This window comes from Mastacembelus armatus, chromosome 19 (assembly GCF_900324485.2).
Source record: "Mastacembelus armatus chromosome 19, fMasArm1.2, whole genome shotgun sequence".
Lineage (NCBI taxonomy): Eukaryota > Metazoa > Chordata > Actinopteri > Synbranchiformes > Mastacembelidae > Mastacembelus > Mastacembelus armatus.
Genome location: NC_046651.1, coordinates 12552589 through 12577462, shown reverse-complemented (window position 1 = coordinate 12577462; position 24874 = coordinate 12552589). Strand labels below are relative to the sequence as shown.

The 24874-nt window shown below is 39.4% G+C and overlaps 1 protein-coding gene across 3 annotated transcripts; it reads left to right on the top strand.

Annotated features, from left to right (window-relative positions):
* The first annotated feature begins 1911 nt into the window (after positions 1-1911).
* On the top strand, positions 1912-24481 carry LOC113135967 (SH3 and cysteine-rich domain-containing protein 2-like). Of its 3 annotated transcripts, none has more exons than XM_026316367.2 (11): positions 1912-2311; positions 11120-11495; positions 12602-12696; positions 18638-18722; positions 19154-19263; positions 19371-19434; positions 20132-20187; positions 20340-20428; positions 20995-21046; positions 22019-22156; positions 22536-24481. In XM_026316367.2, exons 1-11 carry the CDS (start codon positions 2222-2224, stop codon positions 22596-22598), a joined length of 1218 nt encoding a protein of 405 aa, XP_026172152.1. In that variant the 5' UTR covers positions 1912-2221; the 3' UTR covers positions 22599-24481. The 3 variants fall into 3 exon arrangements, with proteins under 3 accessions (XP_026172152.1, XP_026172151.1, XP_026172150.1); XM_026316366.2 differs by having other exon boundaries at positions 22409-24481; XM_026316365.2 differs by having other exon boundaries at positions 22019-24481.
* Positions 24482-24874: the final 393 nt, after the last annotated feature.

Below are 24874 nucleotides of genomic sequence, written 5' to 3'. Positions count from 1 at the left end.
ATGTGGAAATGCATTAAGACACCTGGAGCTGCAGGGGAAAACAAGAGACTGGAGAAACAAGACAGGTGAAATGAAAGAAAGTTTATTTTGATTTTAGAAAAAGCTATCTGTAACTGGGGAAAACACACACTGTATTTGGCATTTGTGACTCTTTTTATGTGTGTGTATAAAAGAGACAGAGAGAGTGGAGATGGAGGGTATTGTAAGTAGAGCGAAAAAAGCCACCCTGAGCACTTAATAAAAGATGATGCTGCAAAATAGATAACAGCTAGAATTCTGACCTGACATTACAGGATTATCATTATCACACATTATCACTCTGTGTATAATGACAACTGCTTTTAAAGATTATAGGGGATATAGATGCAGCCTAATAGTACTTGCACAAAGGTTGCATAGTAACTCTGTCTCTGCCACACACACACCTACACAGAGAAGTCCTTGAATAGCCCTTATCAGTATTTCACACACACACACACACACGCACACACACACACACATAATGTTGTTTCAGTGATGGAGAATGTAAGGCTCTTTCAGTGCACTGTAAAGATGCTGAAGGCCAGCCATGATTGTTTCAGACAACTGCCACTAAAAAAACTGGGACAATATGTACAGGTCTACTCTGGCTTTAAGAGAATATTTCATTTAACAAAAAAAGAAATCATACTCACATGTGACAATCCCATCATAATGCATTTAACACATTTTAAGACACACATAGCTGCGTAGCTACATAGCTAGATACATAGAGGAGAAACAGTCAGTGTCATTACTTTGTTTGGAGTTGTTTTGTGTGTATGTTCAGCTCAGAGTGGTGGAATACACTACTGTACACAGGCTGATAATGCAACATGCAAACCCTAATGCTGAATCAGCCACCCATGCTTAGCTACTGATGATCTGTTTGGATTGACGCGTCTGTCTAATCGTCTCAGGCTCTCAGATATAGGCCTAGTGCTGCACCTGAACAGTTTTAACTTGTAATGTTTGACGGTATACTTTTATATGCTTCTATATAGATTTCAGAAAATTGTACCCATAATTTACAAATAAACGTATTTGTTACACAGACAAACGGCCCATGTGTTTGTTAGATGTTATAGTACTGGGCTATTTGCATTAATGAAGATATAGCATTTTACTGTTATAATTAGTCCAGACAGAGATCCATCCATCCATCTTCTATACCAGCTTATTCCTTAACCAGGGTCACGGGGCCTGTCCCAGCTCCATTCGGGTGGAAGGCAGGGGTACACCCTGGACAGGTCACCAGTCCATCACAAAGACAAACAACCACAACCACTTTCTATTTAAATGTTGTGGAACAGAAATATAAACAAAGACATTTACCGAAATGTAGTTTTTTATGTAGAGTACTTGAGTACTATACCACTGGACACTTTCACACAGTGAATGTTTTACTGAGTGTGAAACTCATACGCCTTAACAGTCAACAGCTAGCAGTTCATCATCAGCACTAGTGATCACTTAGTGTTCATCCTTCTAGCAGAGGTTTAGAGACTGTGTCAAGGGGTATTTGAGCAGATCTATAGGCCCTGAGAGAGATTATGTTTTTCTTATACATCTGTATATTGGTGATTAACTGTAATATTTAGGTAACACAATGTTTAATATTTAATCAACACAAAATTAGAGATGACGCGTTCAAATCTCTGTAGTTTCATAGACCTCATCGTCTGTCCTCGGTTGATCCACCTGCAATTTGTGCCATCATTAGCGCCCCGGCGTCATCAGATCTCAGCCAATCCCGACGCGGTCCACCGTTTCTGTTTAAGTCGTGCGGACCAATCAGGATGAGCCGAGCACCTTGTGACGGCGAAATCAAAGTTGCTGTAAGAGCGCGCGGGTGTGTGCGCGAGAGGAGCGAGGCAGCAGAGGGAAGTGGACAGAGCGCGTGACGCAGCTTCAGGACGTTTATCTTCACCAAACATACATTTTGTCCGTGTTTTCTGCACCAGTTTAGAGTCAAAAAGCCGAAAACAAGACGCACCTTTTCTCCGGAATACCGTATTATACTTAATAGTAAATTCTCCAATGGGTGCTGTCGATGAAAGATGACTCGAGACTAGCTCTACCTCTTTGGATGGGAGACTGTGGCGATGGTTAAACTGAATGCATAGTATTGTCAGTTTTCTGCCGCTGTGGGCTTGTCACTTTACTTCTGTTTGGCTTTTGAAGGAGCATTTTCTGATCTGAGATGACGGAAATTAGCGACAAGGAGAATGAACCACAAAATAGGGATCTTCACCGACCACAGGCTACCGTGCCCAGCCAGCCCGAGTCGAAGGTAAAAACACACCTGTGCAAAAAACATGGAAGTGTTTTTTTTTTTAATGTTAAACATAATAAACAAACAGATAGTTGGTTATCTCAATTAAAGCAGGGGTGTTTCTGTTGATGTACTCTTTTCAGATGGGAAAACAAACATGATTTAAAACGGATTTGCTCTTTATTGTGCTCGTTTAACTGTCTGTGTGTAAAATCAGGTCATTTTTGATGGGAATTTTAGCTGAAGTTACTTTCTCTCATGCTATTTCTGTGGTGGCTGCAGGTCTTGCATAACCACTCTAAGCTGCTTTAATTCTTGTGACTACCTTGACCTCAAAGTTACAGGGCAGAGGTTACATGGGGATGTGTTGTGAATGCACAAAATATAATGTTAAAGGACACACATTCAGTGTTTTTCTTTATGTAAGAAAAGGAATAAATAACACAGGCAGTTGGGTTTTCTCCTTTACTGACGTTATTGAATCATCCGTTTCAGATAGAGACAGTCAAGATAAAAAGATGCTTTGAAACAGTTGAGAAATTAGCTGCAGTTTAATCTACAGAGAAGTGTAATATTGTGTACATGCTGTACAGTAAATGTAGGTGTCACAGTATAGTACTAAGGGGATTTGAGCCAGGTGCATTTGCATTTCGTGCCAGAAAACCGCTGGGACAGAAGAGACAGAATTAAAAACATGATAGAGGCATGACTGGTTAACCTGCCATGAGACCTAAGTCCATATTTAGTTGCTGAACCCCTGTTAACCTTCACTTTCTGTTAAATGTATGCATGATTTCCATCCTTTATCTGCTAGAGCAAGGGTGGGAAACTGATGTTCCTAGAGAGCCTCTGCCCTGCTGGTTTCCAGCTATCCCTGCCCTACCCACTGATGAGTACCTCGATCAGGTGTATTCGGTCAGTCAGAAGTTGGAAGATACTATCTTGGATTATTGTGGAGTGGGGAATTATCTCAGATTGCAAGATATGCAATATATCTGCTGCCAAATGATGTGCCACCCCAAATTTGAAACCATATGTTTTCTGTTCCAGCTGCATGGAACAGTTTTCAGAAGTCCTCAAAAATCTTTAGGTGATTAATCTGACAGAGCTTTGCTAAATTCTGTGGAAATAACGGGCAGTATTGCCTTTGTTTTTAGCCTTGTTTGGTTTGGCTTGCCTAGGCCTTCCTTTCCAAACTCAATGGTACTAATGGGATAGGTTATTTATAGGTTAAATTTAGTTAATCACAAAATTAAAATAAAAAAGGTCTCAAGATTTTCAGAGTTTGACCTCAATGAAAGTAAAGGCCTTCATTTTTGCTTGTGCTTCATATTCCCAAACACATTTAAATTGAAATTAGCATAAAGAAATAAACACAGGTGGAGGTGTATATGCCTAATAGTAACAGTCCAGTTGTTAATTATTTTATAAAGACATATTGTTGCTAGTTTATCTTTCTTGACAAAAAATGGAGCTGAACTTGAAGATAAGGGTAAGTTTTCACTTACTGACTAAATTGCCCGTATCACATTTATTTTTCAACATGTTCAAAAGAGCTTCAAGCACAGACTTAATTGCAGCAATTGCAAAATCACATTATGGTAGTCTTTTGTTGGTCATTGCCACAGGGACCTGGAACAAACCTGGCAGTGTAGGTTTCTCATTTCTATTTGACTGCAGACAACACAGTGGATGTGAGCCATTGAGATGCAGCATGAATTTATGAGCCAATCAGCTAGCAGATGTCTGCTGTCTAGCTAGGGGCTGGGTCATAATTCACACAAATGGTCAGCCAGACAAAACAGAACTGGGAGGAAATGGTTGTCCATGCCATGTTGGCCCTGTTGGCCATGTAGTTCTGCATTTACAAAGCCCCTGCTATCAGCTGTGACCACTGCACACCCCGCAGAAGAAGAATGGCATGAAAAAGGGGAGGAAACGTTCAATGTGTATTACAGTCAAGGTTATCTCTACAGTTTCACTTGCTTCCTTCTGTCACTCACTCCTCTCACGCCTGCATATCACTCTGTTCATTTCATACCACTTTCCACTTTTTGCTTTCTCTCGCCTGTCTCCATGGCTTTCTTTTATCTTTCTCAGTTCCCCTTACTGCTTCTCTCTGCAGTCCTTCTCATCTCTTCATCAGCCCTCTTTCATCTCTCACTCTTCTCTCCCTCTCTGTCTCTCCACCGTCCCTTGGCTCTCAGAGCATTTATTAGAGAGTTAAGTGAGCCCACCAGCTTTCTAGAGTACTTCTAATAGGGACTGTGACAGAGAGTGAATAGTTATTCCACCTCCTCCACCTACAGGCAAGGTGATTGCTCCAAAAATATTATTATTCCTCTCTAATTACTTGGAGCACATGGCATTCAAGTGTCTTGCATTTAGCAGGGCATGATAAAGTGGACAATAAAGAAAGTGGCTTAAAGTATTAGATATACATTTTATGAAATATGTGTATTTGCATCCTTATGAACAGTTAGATAAGATCAGTACAATTTCATAGCTGTCTAAACCAGCAGCTGAGCTTAGCATAAAGACAGGAAATAAGGGGAAAAGTTTAAATCCACTATAGTAACTGAATCTACCTACCAGCATCTCTAGAACTCACTGATTATCACATTATATCCCATTTTATTTCATCTATACAAAAACAATGGAAAACAATGAGTTTTGTTATTGTGTCTGTGGACACAGCCAGGTTTCCTCCTGTGCCTAAGCAGCTTAGGTTATAGCTTCACATCAAAGAGTGATATTGATCTTATTAATGTGGCAAGAAAGTCATTAAATGTAATTCCCACCGTATCTGCCTTTTAAATTCTGAGTTCAGCGTTGGATGAAACAAGAGCTGTGCTCAGAATTGCCCACTGCATAAAGTTTAATATTCACAGATGATTGTGGGTGTAAATGCTGCTAATGCAAGGTGGTGCCTTGCCCCGGTCCACAGAGTCCTCACACGGCCCAATGCGTTCTCAGCCAACACAAAGACATTTTTATGAGGTGACGTGATTGTTTCTCTCTAACTTTGCCCTTCACACTTACTTCCCAGCGGCATATTTTCTAACTAACTTTCAGTACTTATCAGTATGCCTTCTCCTCTTATCTAATTAATTTCTTGCTGTTTAACTAGAGTATGTCTTTCCTTTCGTACGCAGCTGAGTGGTTAGTACTATTGCCTCACAGCAAGAAGGTCGTGGGCCTTTCTGTGTGGAGTCTGCATGTTCTCCCTGTGCTTGTGTGGGTTTTCTCCAGGTACTCTGGTTTGCTCCCACAGTCCAAAAACATGCATGTCAGGTTGATTGGTGACTCTAAATTGCCCATAGGAGTGAGTGTGAGTGTGTGAGGTTGTTTGTCTCTATGTGGCCCTGTAATGGACTGGTGACCTGTCCAGGGTGTACCCCTGCCTTCCACCCAAAGAGAGCTGGGATAGGCTCCAGCTGATCCCTGTGACCCTGGTTAAGGAATAAGCGGGTATAGAAGATGGATGGATGTATTTCTTTTCTTTCTTCTGTTCACTATGCCCCATTTTAATGAAACCTAAAACTGTATTTTTACAGTATTGTAAAACTGTATTTTCTTCACCAGCACTTCACCTGTCCTCATCTTTCTCGTTTTTTTTTCTCATTGCTCCTTGCCTTCTTACATTGTCATCTTCTTCCACAGCAGAGTGAATTGGTGATGTTTGCCTGTTTTCTTGACAGAGAAAAATAGGAAGCAAGAGAAGTACAATGATTTAAAAGGAAAAACCAAAGTATATCAAAGACACAGATGGACTCTGATATAAAACATCGATTTGGGAAGTCAAAGAAAAAAGTGACAGTGAACAGAGCAATCTCTTCATTTGTCTGTTATACAAGGCTCGCATGGCCAGTTCAGTCACTTAAAACAAACTACATTATGTGTTTATGTAGAGATGATAAATCATTTCTATAGACATAGATAGTAATGAGGGAGTAATATTGAGAGATGGAAATAGTAAATGGATGGATTTAGACTTCACACCTTTCTTATCTTTTGTATCTTAATTCTCAAAATAACTTCTTATAAATATGCAAGCAGGTTTTTTACAGTTCATGAAATGAGCACAAATGCCCAAATATGAGGAATGAGGAATTTTTTGACAGTGGTGGCAAAATTCACACAATATTAGTAAGTAACTAAATTTCTTTTTTGAGTGAGTACAGTTGCAAAGCTATTCTGCTATACCAGTGTGTGTCTCTCATCTATATGATTATTTAGTGACATTTCCTTTTGCTTGTTTCTTCCATATCACTGTCAGCAGGATGGATCACTCACTCACCTAACGTCTGACAGACTGTGATATGTTTGCAATTTTTCCTGCCATAGTGATTGACTTGTACTGTTGACCTTTAAAACAGGCTATAATCTACACAGAAAGGAGATGGAGTAGAAAGAGACAGACACAACAAGAGTCACTGATACTTAGAGCAACAGAAAATACACAAGGAACACGAGTCTTATTCACAAACTTTGTTTACAGTCAACGTTGTGCTCATGTTTTCCAGTGATTAATGAATCATCAGTCACTGAATTAATGTCCTTGATTCAGTTCTAAAATGCTGCTGATCCGGCAGAGTCCCATGTGCAGTGTCAGGGTAAGGCCGGAGTCTACTGGGGACAAGTATGGACTTTTAGTACTGACCTTAGAGAGCACTGACCCCTGAGATTGTCTTGCCTTTAAAAGGCAAAACCATTGATGTGTAATAGAGTAGAAGAAGCTAATTTTTATAATGGCTAGTTCTGATCTACAGCTATGAATGGCATATTCACCTTATCAAACTGTAAAAGTAATTTGTTTTTGAGTTATTATAGATCAGCTCAAATTTAAAAACAGGATATCTTTCAGGAACCAGTGTTTGGATTTCCAAAGTGTTTTACTGGATGTAAATGTCTTTAAAAGTAACCAACTTGCACTCCAGATAGTGTTGTTATTTCACCATAGTGTGACCATCAAAGAGCTGTTTGGCAGTCCACAATGCTTACTGCAAAAGCTCCTTGTGGATTTAAGCTTTTTAAATGGCTGGGTTTTGAGATGCAAGCTCCTTTAGCTGCACAGTCAGACAGGCAGCTTGTGAGCCGGCAGTGTTTGCTAGAAAGAGCCTCATGAAAACTAAGAAACAACTATTCAAATGACAGCAATGCTTTTTTGGAACCACACACAGAGCTGTGAATATGACAATAGGAGGGGCATAGGAGAATATTTTACCTTAAGTCATGACTCATCTTTCACCTAATATATTTACATGCAATTTTATAGGTTTTATTTTAGCCTGTCCTCCAATTACTCTGCAGAACTCTTAAAACATCTTTAACACACACCAGATAGAAGAAATACAATATTTTCTGAGGTTTTCTCTATGTTCCAGGAAGTCATCAATTTGTTCTAAGCGCTGTGAGCAGCAGTGCAGTTTGTGCAGCAAGGCATTATAACTTTCTGTTTCTGCACAAAAGGTTGTTTCAGTAGCAGCACTTTTATCTAACATGGTCCAGCTGGAGCAATGCCTAATGAGGTCACCTTTAATTCAAGACTCAGGTCACAGGAGGAAGAATGCCAAATGCAATGAAGCTCCAATGTGCTCAGTAATTTTTGAATATAAGCAGTTATAGCTGTCCTGAGAAAAACACTGCAGTGGGGATGTTATGTGCAAGAGTCGGCTGGGGGGTAAGTTGCTCAACTGTGTCCCATCTGCAGATAAGGCTTCTCCAGGCAGGCAGAAGGAAACATCCTGGGTCTGTCTATATGTATGAATAGTGTAGAAACTAAAAGATAGCTTATACACCCTTTTTACATATAGTTTGGTGTTTAAAACTATAATATGTCCTTTTACATATCGTCATCCAAACAATTCAGCATGGTGCTAACAAGACTATTAAACATAAAGGATTTGAATGGACATAACGTTTTAATATTCTAGGAATAATTACTATTAATTACTATTAGAGATGGGCAGGGTATTTCACTTTCTCTTGTTTATGAGTTCATAGGCTTGCATAACACAAAAGAAAGATTTGGCACTGTTCAGTAATGCTGCTTGTGTCCAACCAAAGGTAAAGCATTGATTTCGTGTCCAAGCTTGACTTGCAACCTTGATGTAATAAGTACTTATCTATGTTTTTATGACTTAAAAATTGAGTTATTTTGTATCTGATTCCGTGACAACACCAGACCACCATACAGGATGTGCTAGCTTCATGGCGACTGAACCTGCAGGCAGACTTTATATGAGGATTGCTGGTGTTTTTTATGTAAAGAAGGCCATAATTTCAGCTTCAAAACAGGCTGTGTGTATTTCAGAAAACTGAACTTTGTGATACCATGTTTAGAGGCTGATCTATGGGAAGGAGCTGTGTTCAGTTTTTACATTACATTGATTTTACTGAGGATTGCTACTTAACAAGGCTTGAGTACGGTTGAACTAGACTGAACTTTATTACATTAGAAGATACATTCATAAGTAGAGTCGTAGAGAGATTTGATTTCATGATACTGTTTCTCATTGTAACATCTCTGTGCCGGGGGGTGACCGTGTAGAAAAACATGGAGATTGTATCTGTATCATATTAGCAGGATGACTTTTACAGGCATCCTGTGTTAACACTTCTTAATTATTAATACATCCACACATTCCTCACAATGGCCTATTTATAGAAGCCTTCACCAAACATCTCTGCAGTCTGTGCTCATTTTTAAGCAGACAAGAAACATGGCCATGATGTCTGCCCAGTCTTTCCTCTGTCTTCCCCAAACCAGTCTGTTTTAGTACCCCCCACTACTCACACCGTGATAAACTTGCTGTCAGTATTTCAGCATGTGATAAATGCATAAGTACACTTTTCAGAACCTTACATGTGTCATATGTAGAGGTTATAATGTGAAGATTTGTGCATTTATTCAGACTTTCCTTTTGATTTCTGTTTTTTGGGTGTTATATTTAAAAAAAAAAAAAAAAAAAAAAAAAAAGGCCCAGAGGACTTCTCAGTCCTGACCTACTACTGTGGCCCTTTCCACTCGGGTGCCCTCTTTGCTGGTCTCCCTTATTCTTTCTTTTGTTCCTTGGCTGTGCCACCAGTCTTCCTGTCTATCCAGGGAGCACACGTAAGCATTTAATTAGGCAAACTGTAAGAACAGGTATATTTATTTACTCCCTTGTTATAAGTGCCAAGTGTTTGCACATCCAAAAGCAGCATCTCCTCATTAACTTAAAACGGTGACTTGATGTGCATCCCTAGTTTGCTCTATTGATCTCAGCTCCCTCCTGATCAACATAGTTTTTTTTTTGTTTTTTTTTTAATTACAGATCTTTCAAACTCAGCTAAAAATTCAAATGTGTTTTTGACTAAAAAGATGTGATATGATTTGAATATTTTAAAAAAGGTTTTTGCAATCAAAAAAATTTGTTCTTGGACTGTTTTTGAGAAATTTAACATTACATGTTTAAACGCAGACATCACCAACCCATTACCAGCTAAAAATGCAAAATGAATTGAAGTGTGTAGATACATTAAGTGCTGAAGAATATGCCCTAATGAACTTGTATTTAATGTTTAATGGAGGTCTTTTGGCATTAAATAGCTAGCTAGTTATTTTATTTTCTCAAGATCCTAAATCCTCCCCTTTTGGTAAAAGCTCTGAGAGGTATAAGAACACATTATTATGAGTTATGTGTTGCCTAGTTTGTGCCTGAGGAACTTGGGTTTTTTCCCCCCCTTGGGAATGAAGCAAAGCCGTAACTTCACCACACAGAAAATTAACAAAGTCAGACACGTTGAAAATCTAATAGAGAAGAACATCCATTACTGGATAGGCCACCAGTCAAGCCAAGAAAAGGCCATTAAGGAAAGCATGGACTCAGCTCCCTGTAGAAAACTTTTAAGAGAGGCACTCACTAATGGGTCAACAGAGAGGACTCTTTTCATCACTCAAACTAATTGGCATCTGTGAATCTGTGGCTTAAAGAAGAAAGAGGAATCTAAAAACTGCAGCAGACATGATGAGGAAGCTATCTCCTCACACATGCACATACCTAAAAAAAATGCCCAGACTTTGCTGCATTTCAGTAAGGAGAATGTTATTGCCACAAAATACACAAAAACTTTGAAGGTGGAGTTGTGAGTTCATGTCACAGACAGCTAATAAGCTGTATGGAAACTGAGGAGGTAATCTTCAGCCTCAGGGATCTATTACATCTTTGCCCTCATTCTCAAGTCCGTTCTCTTGATGTATGAGTCTACAGCAGTTATTATTTTCATATATTGGGTCCCATCACTGTTAAGTGCCCATAATTGTTTGTCATTATTGGTTCCCCTTTATTGTGGCCAAGAGCACTGGGTGGCAGGCATGCGGGAAATGGAGGCAGGCAGAATCCAAGCTAAACATAGTAGTTGCTGTGCATCACTGACTGCATCAAATGCAAAGGTACAGGCCGCTCAATAAAACTAATCAAACGTGAATTTTAAGGGCTATTGAATCATGGATTCACAAGGGATGGCAAATTTCTGGTCTAAGGAACATGGGGTGGGTGCGGTGGTGAAAAGCTTAAGATGAAAAATGAGAAGCCAGCATGGCAGGGCAATGACAGTCAGGGTAGAACTAGCCTCTGATTTAACACTGATGTCTCTAACACACCACACCTCTTTGATCTAGGCACTTATTTCACTGATGTGAAAGTGTGTAGTGCCCATTGTTCTGAAACAGTTAACAGTCTCTGTAAATCTTGCCTTTGCTTTGTTGGAGTGCTTTGTTCTCATGCCATCAATCTTCACTGTGAGACGTTACCTGAAAATCTTCTTGACTTTTTCTTTCAGTTGCAGCGGCTGAAGCGCTCCCTGTCCTTCAAAGCAGTCATGCGCAGCAAGAGTGTGGACAACTTTTTCCAACGCAGTAATGGCGAAACCCGGCCTTCACCAGCCCTTATAACGACACCGCCACCTTTGCCTTCTCCTCCCCCTTTTTCTGAGTCACCCCTGGCCTATGAGCGCTCTCCCTCCCTATCCCCTTCTATCAGTCCCAATCCATCACTGTCATCACACTCACCTTCAATCAGTCCCTCACTGTCCATCACCTTCAAAACCCAGTCAAAGTCTCAGGCCCAGCTAGTGCAGCCTCTCAAGACCCATTGTTTCCAGGAGCACGTCTTCCGTAAACCAACAAGCTGCCAGCGATGCAAACACATGATTCAAGGTAGGTCAGTTGTGCCAGTTATTAGAAGAACATTGCAGTCATGCAGGATATGCAGCCATGTATGATAAGAATCAGACTTTCACCATACGTGCTCCTTTATATTATTAGTGGGTTTGTTAAGTTCATCACTCCCATGGGGGAAATATGTGACTTAAGAGGACAATGTGTCCAAAATGTACTAGTAAGCTAGTCGATGTATAAGTTAAAATCTGGCTTGGTATAGGATGAGTTCACCCAAATCATAAAAATAATTTTCTTCCCATTTGTTGTGGTATATATCCATTGTAGATATTTGTTGTTTTTCTTTTATAGTAAGGAAATATATTTTGTTTGTAGTTCTCAAAGTATTTATTGTTAAGGATAAGCCACAAATGTTAATGTTGAGCTGACACAGCTGACTCTGTGGTCTGATCTTATTTCCTATTTACATGCCTCAGGGAGCCTTTTCCAACTATTAGTATGTGGACATCTCTCAGCTGTGTCGATCATAAAAAAATCAGTTGGAGAGTTCCTGTTTTACTAGTTACCATTAAAATAAGACCAGTTACTATTGTTCATATGTAATTGGGCTCGTCAAAGGTTCATTGATTAGTTTTATAACCAGAAAATGAGCTTACTACAGAAAGAAGTTAGTGTATCTAAACTGCAGTTTATAGAGTCTCTAGTCCAGGCTGTTATAGCTCTCTTATCTGGCATCAGAGATACTGCTATATATCTGCTAAACAATGTATATGGCCTTGCTATAGCCTGGTTTCATTCCTCTGGCTGCTTGTGGATTAAGATCAGTTTAAGTTACTGATCACTGTGTGCAGGGTCACATTTGTAAGTTCTGTAAGCTTAATTACTGAAAACACTATGAGGCCAAGTCTTACTGTGCTTTTAGTGCTGTGTCTTATATGGTCTGAATTAGACTACATATTGGAGCATGTCAGTTGCTTTATGAATCAGTATATGGCACTTTTTGAGACATAAATATGTTTAAGGTACAGAGGTTAAATTCATCTACAGTTGTAAACTTCAAAATCCTAGACACAAAGCTAGAGAATGGAATCAAAATTGGGCAAAAACGCAATGCAAGATGACTGAATTTTTTGGTGTCTTTGCAGGGAACTCCAAGCAGGGGCTGCGTTGTAAAGCCTGTAAGATGGCGGCCCACCTCTGGTGCTCATCAGAGCTCTCCCAGCAGCCGTGCAATGGCAAGGTAACAACATTTTATTCTGACTTGCAGTATAATTAACTTTCCCTGTCATGTTCTGTGCACCTTATGAAGCTAAAAGTTAGACCTTACTGCCCACATAAACTAAATGGAACCACACACTTCTAGATTCCCTAGAAGATGTGACACCCAGCTTTCTGGAGATATTCAGTCATGTAGTGTTAACCGGGGTGTGAAACTGCCTCTCAGATGCTCATCAAAAGTCACGCAAAAGTATTGACTTAGAAATAACTCAATAGTATTAGGTTTAGGTTTAACAAAATTGTTCCAGATTTCTGTCTTTTCTTTCCCAAGATTGTGAAGCATTTTAATTTAAAAAGTGACTTCTTAGTAGTGCCATTTTTCATTATTGTGCTTTTACCATATTATTTTCATTCTTATGATTTTGTATTGTTTCCTTCATTGTCCTGTGGAAGGAAAGGGAGACAGCTCTCATTAGGATAAAATGCTCAATCACTGGTCAGGTCTCATTGGTAGTCATTAACAATAATTAATTCAGTGTACCTCAGTTGTTTGCTCATTTGTAGCACTACTCTCCCAGTTGCTCAGCTTACAACGGGCAGAAATGTTTCTTACACAGTTAATTGCTTTCTCATATTTTCTGTATTTGTTTCTAAAATTAAATTGCATATGTTTTTGTAGGGGAGAAAGTGCACTGTGTCAGCATAATTAAACACAAGCTGGATGTTGTAATTGTCTGTCAGTTGGCATAATAAGCTTAGTTTCTAAAACCCCATCTTGTTAAAAGAGGACAAAGCTCTTCTCTAACCAGCAGAGACAAAACATAAGGGTTTTAAATGGAATGTATATTAATGACCGAAGCTGTGCAACTATAAATGTCATAAGTGGAACGAAAAGCTGAGGAGCTGATGAAGTCTCAGTGGCCAGGTCCAACATTTTATCACTCAGCCTTTTTGTCCTTCCTCTCACATGTGCTGCTCTTCTCACATAACGCCCTCCACTCTTCCTCCATCTTCTCCGGGTGCTACATTTCAATTTCCTCCCATCTTGACTCTTGGAAAATCAATATCTCCCTGTACCAGCTGGTCTGGCTAATTCAGTGTGAAATCTTGTGTTTTTGAGGGGCACACAATCCCTTGAGGATAGAACCCAACAGGCTTTTGCCAGGCCTTTGGCAGTGTCCTTGATCACTGCGTACTCATCAAAGAAAGGATTAGGTATTTCACAGAAACTGGAAATAGTTCAAGGCCTCTTCTTGTATGTCTGTGCAACTTGAGGTCTGGGGTTCACTGACAAAGTACCAAGTGTGTCATCTAAAGCTTTTGTGTGCAAATAGATTTATTGTGTATTTAATGTGTTGTTTTACATAATTTGTGGTCACACATGTTTCACACTGAAAGATAATGTAGAAAATTGAACTGTAAAGTTGAGTCAAAGCATTGAGTTTCCTGTTGCTGCAGAAATTGTTGGAGATCATGATGTTATTCTAATCCATGTGCTTTGTGGGGAAAAGTAGCAGCTAGAGGTCAGTGATGAACAGATGGAACAGGCCATCTTAGTGTGACTAATCATGAATTTATTAGTGCAACTAAGGAGTAAATCGAGGAAGTAGAAATTACCTCTGTACATCTACTCAGGTATAACTGTGTATTTTCAGGCATGTGAACCTTAACTATTTATGTTTTTAAAAAAAAAGTGAAGAAATCTTTCACTGTGGTGAAAAAAACATCAACCTGTTTCAAATATCCATCAGCTGGTTTTATGAATTTTGCAAAATAAGCCTGCGTTTTTTAAAAAAAAAATGCTGTGCCCCTTCTTGACTAGTTGACTTCTACAGCAAACAAGATGAAGTAATTTCTACCTGCAGGTTATTATGTTAAGGGGAAGAAAGGATCAGGGATAATCACTGCTTTGATAATCACATACTTCAACAGCTACAACATTAAAATGCAGCTTCCATGTGTGCGTAAAATATAATAAAATAAATTTAAAAAATAAGCTAATAAAATGTCATAGTATTAAAACACAATAGAAGGACCATTCTGCATAATGACTACAGTATGCAGGAATTTGTACAATATAATATAGTTGCTTTTGAGGAAATGTCTACTTTGACTACTGGTCATTCATTAACAAAACACTAAAATGATTGGACACATGCTAGTGTTTGTGTAAAGCAGTGTGTTTAAAAAAAAAATGAGAAAAGCATATCAATGACAGCAGTTCCTTGCTCTCAGCCCATTTGCTGAGTGCATCCATATATGGCCAACTGATTTAAAATGCCCCCAGAATCGAGCAGCTTTAAATTACTTTGGAATCATGACAACCTTTAGAAAATCAAGGTTAATTAATTTTAAAGATGTATTATGTTTCATTAAAGTAGCCTTGCTGAGCACTGCACAAAATAATGGCTTTTGCATAAAACTTTACATACACACACGCGCACCAATCATAACTGGACTTGGTGTGACTCTCTTCCGTTTTATTCCAGTGGTCAGAGCCCAGTCATTACTGATCAGTCATCAACAGGATACTGTTTAGCTATTTGATTTGAAAGGGGAGATGTAGGGTTTGTAATGCTGAGGTGCATCAGTTGTTTCTGTTTTAGAAACAGTCTGACATTAGATGAAGCATTTGACAAATTTACAGTGGGTACGGAAAGTATTCAGACCCCTTTAAATGTTTCACTCTTTGTGTCATTGCAGCCATTTGCCAAAATCAAAAAAGTTCATGTTATTTCTCATTAATGTACACTCAGCACCCCATCTTGACAGAAAAAAACAGAAATGTAGAAATTTTTGCAAATTTATTAAAAAAGAAAAACTGAAATATCACATGGTCATAAGTATTCAGACCCTTTGCAGTGACACTCATATTTAACTGACATGCTGTCCATTTCTTCTGATCCTCCTTGAGATGGTTCTGCTCCTTCATTGGAGTCCAGCTGTGTTTAATTAAACTGATTGGACTTGATTAGGAAAGGCACACACCTGTCTATATAAGACCTTACAGCTCACAGTGCATGTCAGAGCAAATGAGAATCATGAGGTCGAAGGAACTGCCCAAGGAGCTCAGAGACAGAATTGTGGCAAGGCACAGATCTGGCCAAGGTTACAAAAGAATTTCTGCAGCACTCAAGGTTCCTAAGAGCACAGTGGCCTCCATAATCCTCAAATGGAAAAAGTTTGGGACGACCAGAACTCTTCCTAGACCTGGCCGTCCAGCCAAACTGAGCAATCCTGGGAGAAGAGCCTTGGTGAGAGAGGTAAAGAAGAACCCAAAGATCATTGTGGCTGAGCTCCAGAGATGCAGTAGGGAGATGGGAGAAAGTTCCACAAAGTCAACTATCACTGCAGCCCTCCACCAGTCGGGGCTTTATGGCAGAGTGGCCCGACGGAAACCTCTCCTCAGTGCAAAACACATGAAAGCCCGCACAGAGTTTGCCAAAAAACACATGAAGACTATGAGTAATAAGATTCTCTGGTCTGATGAGACCAAGATTGAACTTTTTGGCGTTAATTCTAAGCGGTATGTGTGGAGAAAACCAGGCACTGCTCATCACCTGCCCAATACAATCCCTACAGTGAAACATGGTGGTGGGAGCATCATGTTGTGGGGGTGTTTTTCAGCTGCAGGGACAGGACGACTGGTTTACAATTGAAGGAAAGATGAATGCGGCCAAGTACAGAGATATCCTGGAAGAAAACCTCTTCCAGAGTGCTCAGGACCTCAGACTGAGCCAAAGGTTCACCTTTCAACAGGACAATGACCCTAAGCACACAGCTAAAATAACAAAGGAGTGGCTTCGGAACAACTCTGTGACCGTTCTTGACTGGCCCAGCCAGAGCCCTGACCTAAACCCAATTGAGCATCTCTGGAGAGACCTGAAAATGGCTGTTCACCAACGTTGACCATCCAACCTGACAGAACTGGAGAGGATCTGCAAGGAAGAATGTCAGAGGATCCCCAAATCCAGGTGTGAAAAACTTGTTGCATCATTCCCAAGAAGACTCATGGCTGTACTAGCTCAAAAGGGTGCTTCTACTCAATACTGAGCACAGGGTCTGAATACTTATGACCATGTGATATTTCAGTTTTTCTTTTTTAATAAATTCGCAAAAATTTCTACATTTCTGCTTTTTTCTGTCAAGATGGGGTGCTGAGTGTACATTAATGAGAAATAAAATGAACTTTTTTGATTTTGGCAAATGGCTGCAATGACACAAAGAGTGAAAAATTTAAAGGGGTCTGAATACTTTCCGTACCCACTGTAAGTTGAGCTCTTTTTTTATTTTGCTTGTGTCCTGGGCTTCCTGTGAACCACTTTGACAAAGACAAAAACAAGTGAAAACCCAAAAAGCTGTAGTGATTGGTTGATTAATCAGGTAGATTATCAACAGCCTCTTTGTTTGTATTTGATTGTAAATGTAACATTTTTGGGTTAGGACTCTCAGCCAGATAATATAAGGAAAGGACAAAGCAATGCCAGATATGACAACATTTGATTATATATGTTAGTAGTTTTGAACTTGACAGGGATGTCTGAAATATTATTTATGTTATTGCTCTTATTGTAATTGGATCATTAGTTTTCAAAACTGTAACATCAGCTACCAAAATCAGAGTTATGTTTTACCACAGTGTTTCATGCAGTTATTTGAGTATGGATGTGCAGTCCCTCTTAGATGGCTGTATTTCTCAGCTCTACACTCACAAGATCTGTCAAGTTGACATGGCAGTCATTTTGATTTATTTCCTTTATGTGAATGTATTTCTTTACACTCCAATGTTCAAATGTTTTCCTTAAATCACAGTCAGTCTTTGACAGTCAATGATCAGTCATTCATGATTCATGATCCCTGACTTAATACAACTTAGTGTATTGATTTTTAAACATTTCTCCTCGGTATAAAAGTAGAATTTTGCCAGCAAAAAAGTACATGACCCCGTAAATGCTATTTTTGCTTGGATACAGTGAAGATAGTTCAACCATAGCATGACAAAGAAATAACTCAAAAATTTAAAAACTTTTTTCCTGTTGACATGTTGTTTTCAGCATATGTCACCATAAAACAGATCAGAAGAGATAAGATAAAGCTAATATATTTTAAGCAGTTTCTATTTGTAGAACACAGAGTACATTCGTCAGAGCCCCTCTGTCAAAAACAGGACTTTGTAATGTTATCTGTCAGGCTGATGAGTCATGTACTGTAGCTAAACATATTTCTCTGGCTAAATAAAGAAACGACCGGATGTCAAAGCTTGTACCGTACAGCATCTGCAATGTTAGATGGAGACAGTCCTTTGTGGTGCCTCAATATGCAGAGTACATGGATACATTTGCTTGAGTCATACTCCATTAGACGTGCAGCATGGGACATTTCCTAAAACATTCACTGTTAAAACTAATAGTAGGCCATAATAATTCAGTGCAGTATTGCAGTAGATTATAGCACCTGTTGTAAACTGTCAAGATAGGGAACTATGTCAAATTGCAACTATGCAAACTTACAAAATATAATGTTAAACTGTGCAGCCCAGCTTATTTTTAGTACCAGTAGGTGTTTGTGTACAGTATACTGTTTTATGTGAATGTCTGTCTACATGTCTTATATTACAGATGTTCCTTTTTTTTCCACTAAAAAAAAAAAACATAACTCGAGACTGATGCCTCCACTTCCCACCCCAAAGCATTTCTGTAATGTCTGTAAAATATCTGCATCAGAGTCATTTGTTGTAGATTTCACGTGAGCTAAAATACTAAAAGAACACCATCACTGATACTTTAAACTACTCAGCTTTCATTGTACATACTGTAAGACCCCCTTTTGCAGATAGAACTGCACAGGTGTTAGTTATAGTTTTATAATACCTGTATAGTTTCATCACATCACAGTTTCATCCCTTTTGTTTTTGCTTTTTTTTTTTCCACCTTGAGTAATGTTTCTTTATCCCATCCTCCCAGACAGGAGCTTTCAAGAGAAACTTCAGCTCTCCTCTGCTAACCATTGATCTGCTGGGTGTGGTCACAGAGGCTCCTGCTTCTCAGGGTGAGTGATGAAACTGCTGGCTGATTTATCACCAAACAACTGAAATCTCAGGATGACTAATCACCACGTCTGTGGCCTTCAGCCCTTGATGCGTGACAGGTGACTGCAGGGGCACGTGTTTGTGTCAGTCTGTCAGCTCTAAAATTGACCCTTGGCTGTGGCTCCCCAGACTGTGGTCATGTGAATCCTGTTTGCTTTAATTATCCTTGAGATGTGTCTAGAACCTGATTGGAGTCCTCCTCTGGTAGATTTAATTAATAGGACATAGTTTTGAAAGGTACACACATCAAAAACTCAAATCTCTTCAATTTAAGTTTTTAGATTGATGGCCATGAATGAAATTTCACACAGTGTCCAAACAGTGAATGTGCTTGAATACTCTCTGAAGCCACTGTGTGTTGCTCTGTTCCTCCTTGACTGGTGATGTGTAGAGGCAGATAATGTTGTTGACCCTGTGTACGAGGCACTTCGCTATGGGACATCACTGGCTCAGATGAGTCGCTCCAGCTTTGGCAGTATCTCAGAGTCTCCCTGTCATGAGGTATGAAACATAAAATACACTGACAACCCCAGCGATTCATATACAGTTATGCTGACTATCAGAATATTGTTGACTTTGCATGCTGAAATACTTTTTTTTTATTATAGGCTGAAAAACTGCAAGACAAACTAGAAAACCAGCCTATAGCTGAAGAGGAAAACATACCAGGAAGTAAGTCAAATCATTTACTTTGAATTTCTAACTGATAAATGGCAGCTTTGTTTGTTCCATGTGTATGTTTGTGTAGGTTAGTGCTCTATGTGTTTGCAATATAGACCCTACCACAATATTCCTCATGGGGACAAAGTATATTTTATCCACAACTGAAGACTCTTGTAATGGCTGAAATCTTTCATTTGTGATTTAAATGTCATGATGTTAAAGAAATGTGTGAACCCAAGATGCAGTACACTGTAGAAGTGTGTGTTTGTGTGTAGTGGCTGATATTACTCATGTTGAGGTCACACTGTGGGGACTCTGTCCTTTTGAAGACAAAAAGCCAGCATTTTTGAAACTGCTGACTTGGTTTAAAGTTAGTGTTAGCCAAGTAGTGGTTATGGTTAAGATAAGTAAAGAGGAAATTAATGAAAGTTATTGTAAAGTCTGCGTTTGTGTTTGCCCAGTACTTTTCCCTCTGTCTTTGTCCCAGGAGAAGGGATCATTTCTGTTTGTACTGCAGCCACTTTACAGTAAATGACCTTGACTTCAGTGTACATTCCCAAAGTGAAAGACCATTCTCTCTCTCCCTCTGTACTCATCCCTCTACCTTCCTGTTCTATCTGTTTTTCATGTGACCTTTTTGTCCCTCAAACATATGGTCTTTACCCCTTTCTTTTTCATTTCTCTCACTCTTCTACTCTCTCTCCAGTGCTCACCCCTCCTGAAAGTGAGAAGGCTGATTCAGAAGACAGGGTCAGCCTGAAGGTGTGTAGTCAGCATTCTTCTCTTGTTTCAGCTCATTATTCTTGGTGAAACTGCTCTCTGCCAGCCCCCTTCAAATTCCATCTCCATCCTTTTCCTCAGATTCAGACTTCCATGAGGAACATAATGATGTTTAAATGTCTCTCGTTTGACAGACTCCTAAACGCATGGAGGTTCACTCCATCCACACCTATGTGGCTCTGTACAAGTTTCTGCCTCAGGAGAAGAACGACTTGGAGCTACAGTCAGTCCAAATTCTTTGTATATACTGTGTGAATGAGAGTATTCGGGTGAGAAAGGAGGAAGTATGTACCTTACCCGCCTAAATTTTACTTTTACTCGTACACCATCTGCCTCCTCAGCAGAATGATGGTAGGGGGTTGCAGGGTCCAGGTTGGGAGGAGGGAGCATGCTGAGAGGCCTAGAAGGACAGATATCTGCAAGTGTGTGACAGGAGAAAAAAGTCTTTGTATGCTAGTAGGTGCAGTAAACTGCTGAGTGTGGTATGACACCCACCAATAATCTGGAGGATACGTCTGTGCAAGAAGATGGCACACAAGGCATTTATTCACATGGACAAAAATTATTTCTTTATACTACAGCAATCCTGGACCTCCTATAGTCAAAACAGAGATGGAATCTGAATAATTTTACATTACATTTGACTGTCCACATGCTTTTTCTGAAATAGTTTTATGCTAATTCATGTCTGTAAGCTAAATGTAAACGCAGCAGCCGGTTTTCTGAGCTTAGCATAAAAGCTGTATGCATGACAACTCTTCTCATTGAGCACTTTGTGTTTTTCTCCAGGCCTGGCGACAGAGTTCAAGTCACAGATGACTCCAACGAGGACTGGTGGAAGGTGGGATGGAAAAAAATAAATAAATAAAAATCTTTCTGTCCACTGCAGTAGCATGTCATATCTATTTGAGGATTGACATTTTCTCTCTTTTCCTTTTTTATGTCTTTAAGTCTTCCTACCGAGCTAGTGCTTAAGTGAATAAAATATAATCACAATAAATGTCTGGATTGTTGTGGATTCTACAGTTCCACCCACATCTCTGTCCTTCACACAGGCTGGATTCACACAGACATTTGCCCTATGGTAGAAACAACACAAGAGGCTTGTCTTGGGTTGTGTTGTTTCATGCACTAGTGAGACAGAGAGGAGGAATATATTTAGGTTCTAAGCTTATTAGACAGAAAAAGCAAAGCACAGATGCAGTTTGTAATGCACACTGGAAACTTATCAAGGCAGCAGTTGTTTTGTTGATGGTTTACCTTGTGACCATCATGGCCAACCTGCACCCTTGAGTTAAAAGTCAGTTACTTCACGTTGCTGTGGGGGCAGTATACTATTGGACTGTTATTTTTGGACAGTTCATTATGTTAACATAGTTAAGATACGACAAGACTCTATAATGTGATTAAAATGCTGTATATTTTAGTCAAATGAAAATTTGAAAATGAACGTATTATTTTTGTTAGTGCCTCATATGATGTATGTTAAGGCAGCTGGTAAAACAGCTGTAAAAATGAACACACCTAATATGCTCAGCCCAGGGCTGTAGTAAAAGCTGCCTGTGTGGGGTGTGCAATTTCTGTTGAATCATAAGCATGTATGAAAATGATTAAATTGTGGTTTATTCCAAAGAGAAAACTAGAAGTCGGCATCATTAATATTTGTACTGCACTTCAAAGCTTATAGTTAGAAACCATTTTCCTTTGTAGTAAGCTCAGAACTGAACAGAAAGTGTCTATTTATATCTGTCAAAGACTAATTTGGTTTGTGTGTGTGTGTGTGTGTACACCTGTGTTTGGGTGTATTTACCAGGGAAAAAGCAGAGACAAGGTGGGATTTTTCCCAGCCAACTTTGTGCAGCGAGTCCGCCCTGGTGAACGGGTCTGGAAGGTCACCTCTGGTTTCCATGGCAACCGGGACCAAGGCCAGATGACTGTGAAAGAGTCCCAGGTGAACATGCATATAATACACAATTTCTCTCTCTTTGCTGTCTCTCTCTCTCTCACACACACAGAATACATAAAATGTATGCAAATTCATGCAGGAAACTGCTGAAATTACAGCACATCATGGCTTCCGGTGCAGCTTACTTTTAGCCACAATCCACAAACTCTCTCACATTACTGCATATCGCTTGCCCCTCCTCCTGCACCATCCTACTCTCTTTCTTTCCTCCATTCCCTACTCACTCCCCCTCTGCAGATCTGTGTGGGGAAGAATGAGGAGACTGACGATTTCCTCCGGCTGAGCAGTGGGAAGAAGAGAGGCTTGGTCCCTATGAATTATCTGCTAGAAATATGATGGTGGCGCACTTCTCTTTGACCCTCAGTTTCATAAAGAAGTTCACTCTGATGGAGGAATACTCAGGAGTGTTTACCCAAAACCTCACTGACCGCCAGCCACCCACCTCCACCCCACCAAAAAGTGGCAGCGTATTAGCAGCTTTAGTGGACAACAACCCACAACCTTTTTTTTACTGCGGAAGACTTTGAAGGTTAACACTTTGAGGAGCGCTTCTTTACAGTTCTTTAGAGCTACTTTTCTTGTAGCACAAATTACATTTGTGTGGTTTTATACACACAACAGAAATGTAGCATCATATTGAAAAGGATAGCGTGCAGGAAGTCTGGCTACCTCACTAGCCGTTTCTATTGGTCCATCTGTCAGCGATGGAGGAGACTAGAGACTTTATTATGATGTCAATTTGTGAGCAAACTCTCTTCATTTCATTGTATGTGTAGAGAACACAAGACATAACAGATTATGAAAGATTGTAGCTGTTTACTGTAGTTGCCTGTGCAAACACTTTTTGGTTGGTTATTTTTCCAAACCATGAAGCAGATTTGTTGTAGTAGGTTCAGCTAAGGGTACAAACCGGGATAAGCCCGTTCTGTATGTGCAGGCTTCAGCTCACAGTGTGCATGTGTGTGCTGTTGATTCATAATGTGTGTATGTGTCCGACTAGAAAATGATTCAGGTATTACATTATGTAAAAATGTAAAAAGAAAAAAAAAAAAAAAGTCTGCTATGTTTTGGTCAAATAAGTCAATACACACCGACTGGGATTTCTGTATGAGAGCGCTCTCCAGTGACTCAATTACAGCACATTTTTGCTCTTCACAGCTCTGATGTGACAAATGCTTTGCGTGCACCTCGGGGAGCTTCTGTCTCAGTATGCCCTTCAGTCACACTTTTTCTGCACACACTATCATACACAGATTTTATAGTTAACTTTGTTCCATTGAACTATAAAACCATTTACTAAATCTACTTCCTGTCATTATATTCTCAGCACTGTTTATCGCTATGTACTGTAATGTCTGCTAATATTGCCTGTCATATCGGATTGTGTACTATAAGGAAGATGTGCTGTCTTGACTTTCTGATGTGCTTGCTTTTCTTTTATTGTAGAGCAGAGTAGAAAAATACTGTAATTAGAGGATGATGGATACAAAACCAAACTCAGTGTTGTCAGTGGTGAAGGCTGTCGAACATTATGCCTTGCAGAACATCACGCACCTGTCAGAATTTTTTGATGAATGGCTGATGTTTCTTCCAGCACATGATTACTTTTAAGTACGCAGGACTGTTTTTGTTGCTATTGTTAAAGGTGATAAAAGGCAAAATCACCACACACTATTTGATTTATGGCCCTGTCATTGTAACCACAAAGGCAGTGATAAATTGCCTTTGTTGTGGCAATAACTGTAAAAAAATAAATAAAAAGTATGACTGTATTTGTAAATAGCCTTATAAAGATACTGTATATATTGGCCCTGAATAGCAGCGACCAAGAGATTTGCTGTTATCAAGGAGCCAACTATGGGCATTAGTTTCACAGTTATAAATTACATGAGATTATTGTTTATTGTCCTACTCGTATGCATCCCTTTGCTCAACTAACATATAGTCCTATCAGCACAAATCTTTCCAAATACTATGCACAACTGTTCTAGTCACTGACTATATTTTGTACTCAGCATATTTTCAGCATAGCCACATGTGGCAGTGTATATCTGTGCTTTCGCGAAGATTTGAATTGGAACTCCAGCTTTGGGAGTATAGACACTTTTACAACGTGTCCATCTTGGATCAGTCTGCACCATGATAACCCTAAACATTATCTTCAATGACTAGAACCAAGATTGGCTCAGGATTATCATTACCCAGGTGAATTCCTTTTCTCACCTTAATGCACATTACCAGGCTAGTTCTCTGCATGGCTAGCTGCTCTGTGATCCTTACATCTCTCAATAAAGTCAAATGAACCATCAACATTTTGCTGTTCTTATTTTTTTTTTAAAATGATTCTTTCTTCTTTATATACTTGTATATATATATTTGTCACACATAATTTATTACCTTGGTAATAAAGATTTTGCAGAGAGCTCCTAGTGTTATATGAAATTGTGAGTCTGAGTTAATAAATGTTCCTTTAAACTAAAGTCAAAAAACACCTTAGCTCCTGTAATCACAATTTTACTGAAGATACAGACCATGTTAGCAACAATATTAACTTAAGGTACCAAAAGAACATCTTATCCAGGATGACATTGCCATCCAAAATTGTCCTTTTTTCATCTGCCAAATTTTGCCTTGCTATCTACTAGAAACCACAAGTTTAAAGCTGGAATTCTGCACCTTAACCTTATTTAGTGTTTAATTTCA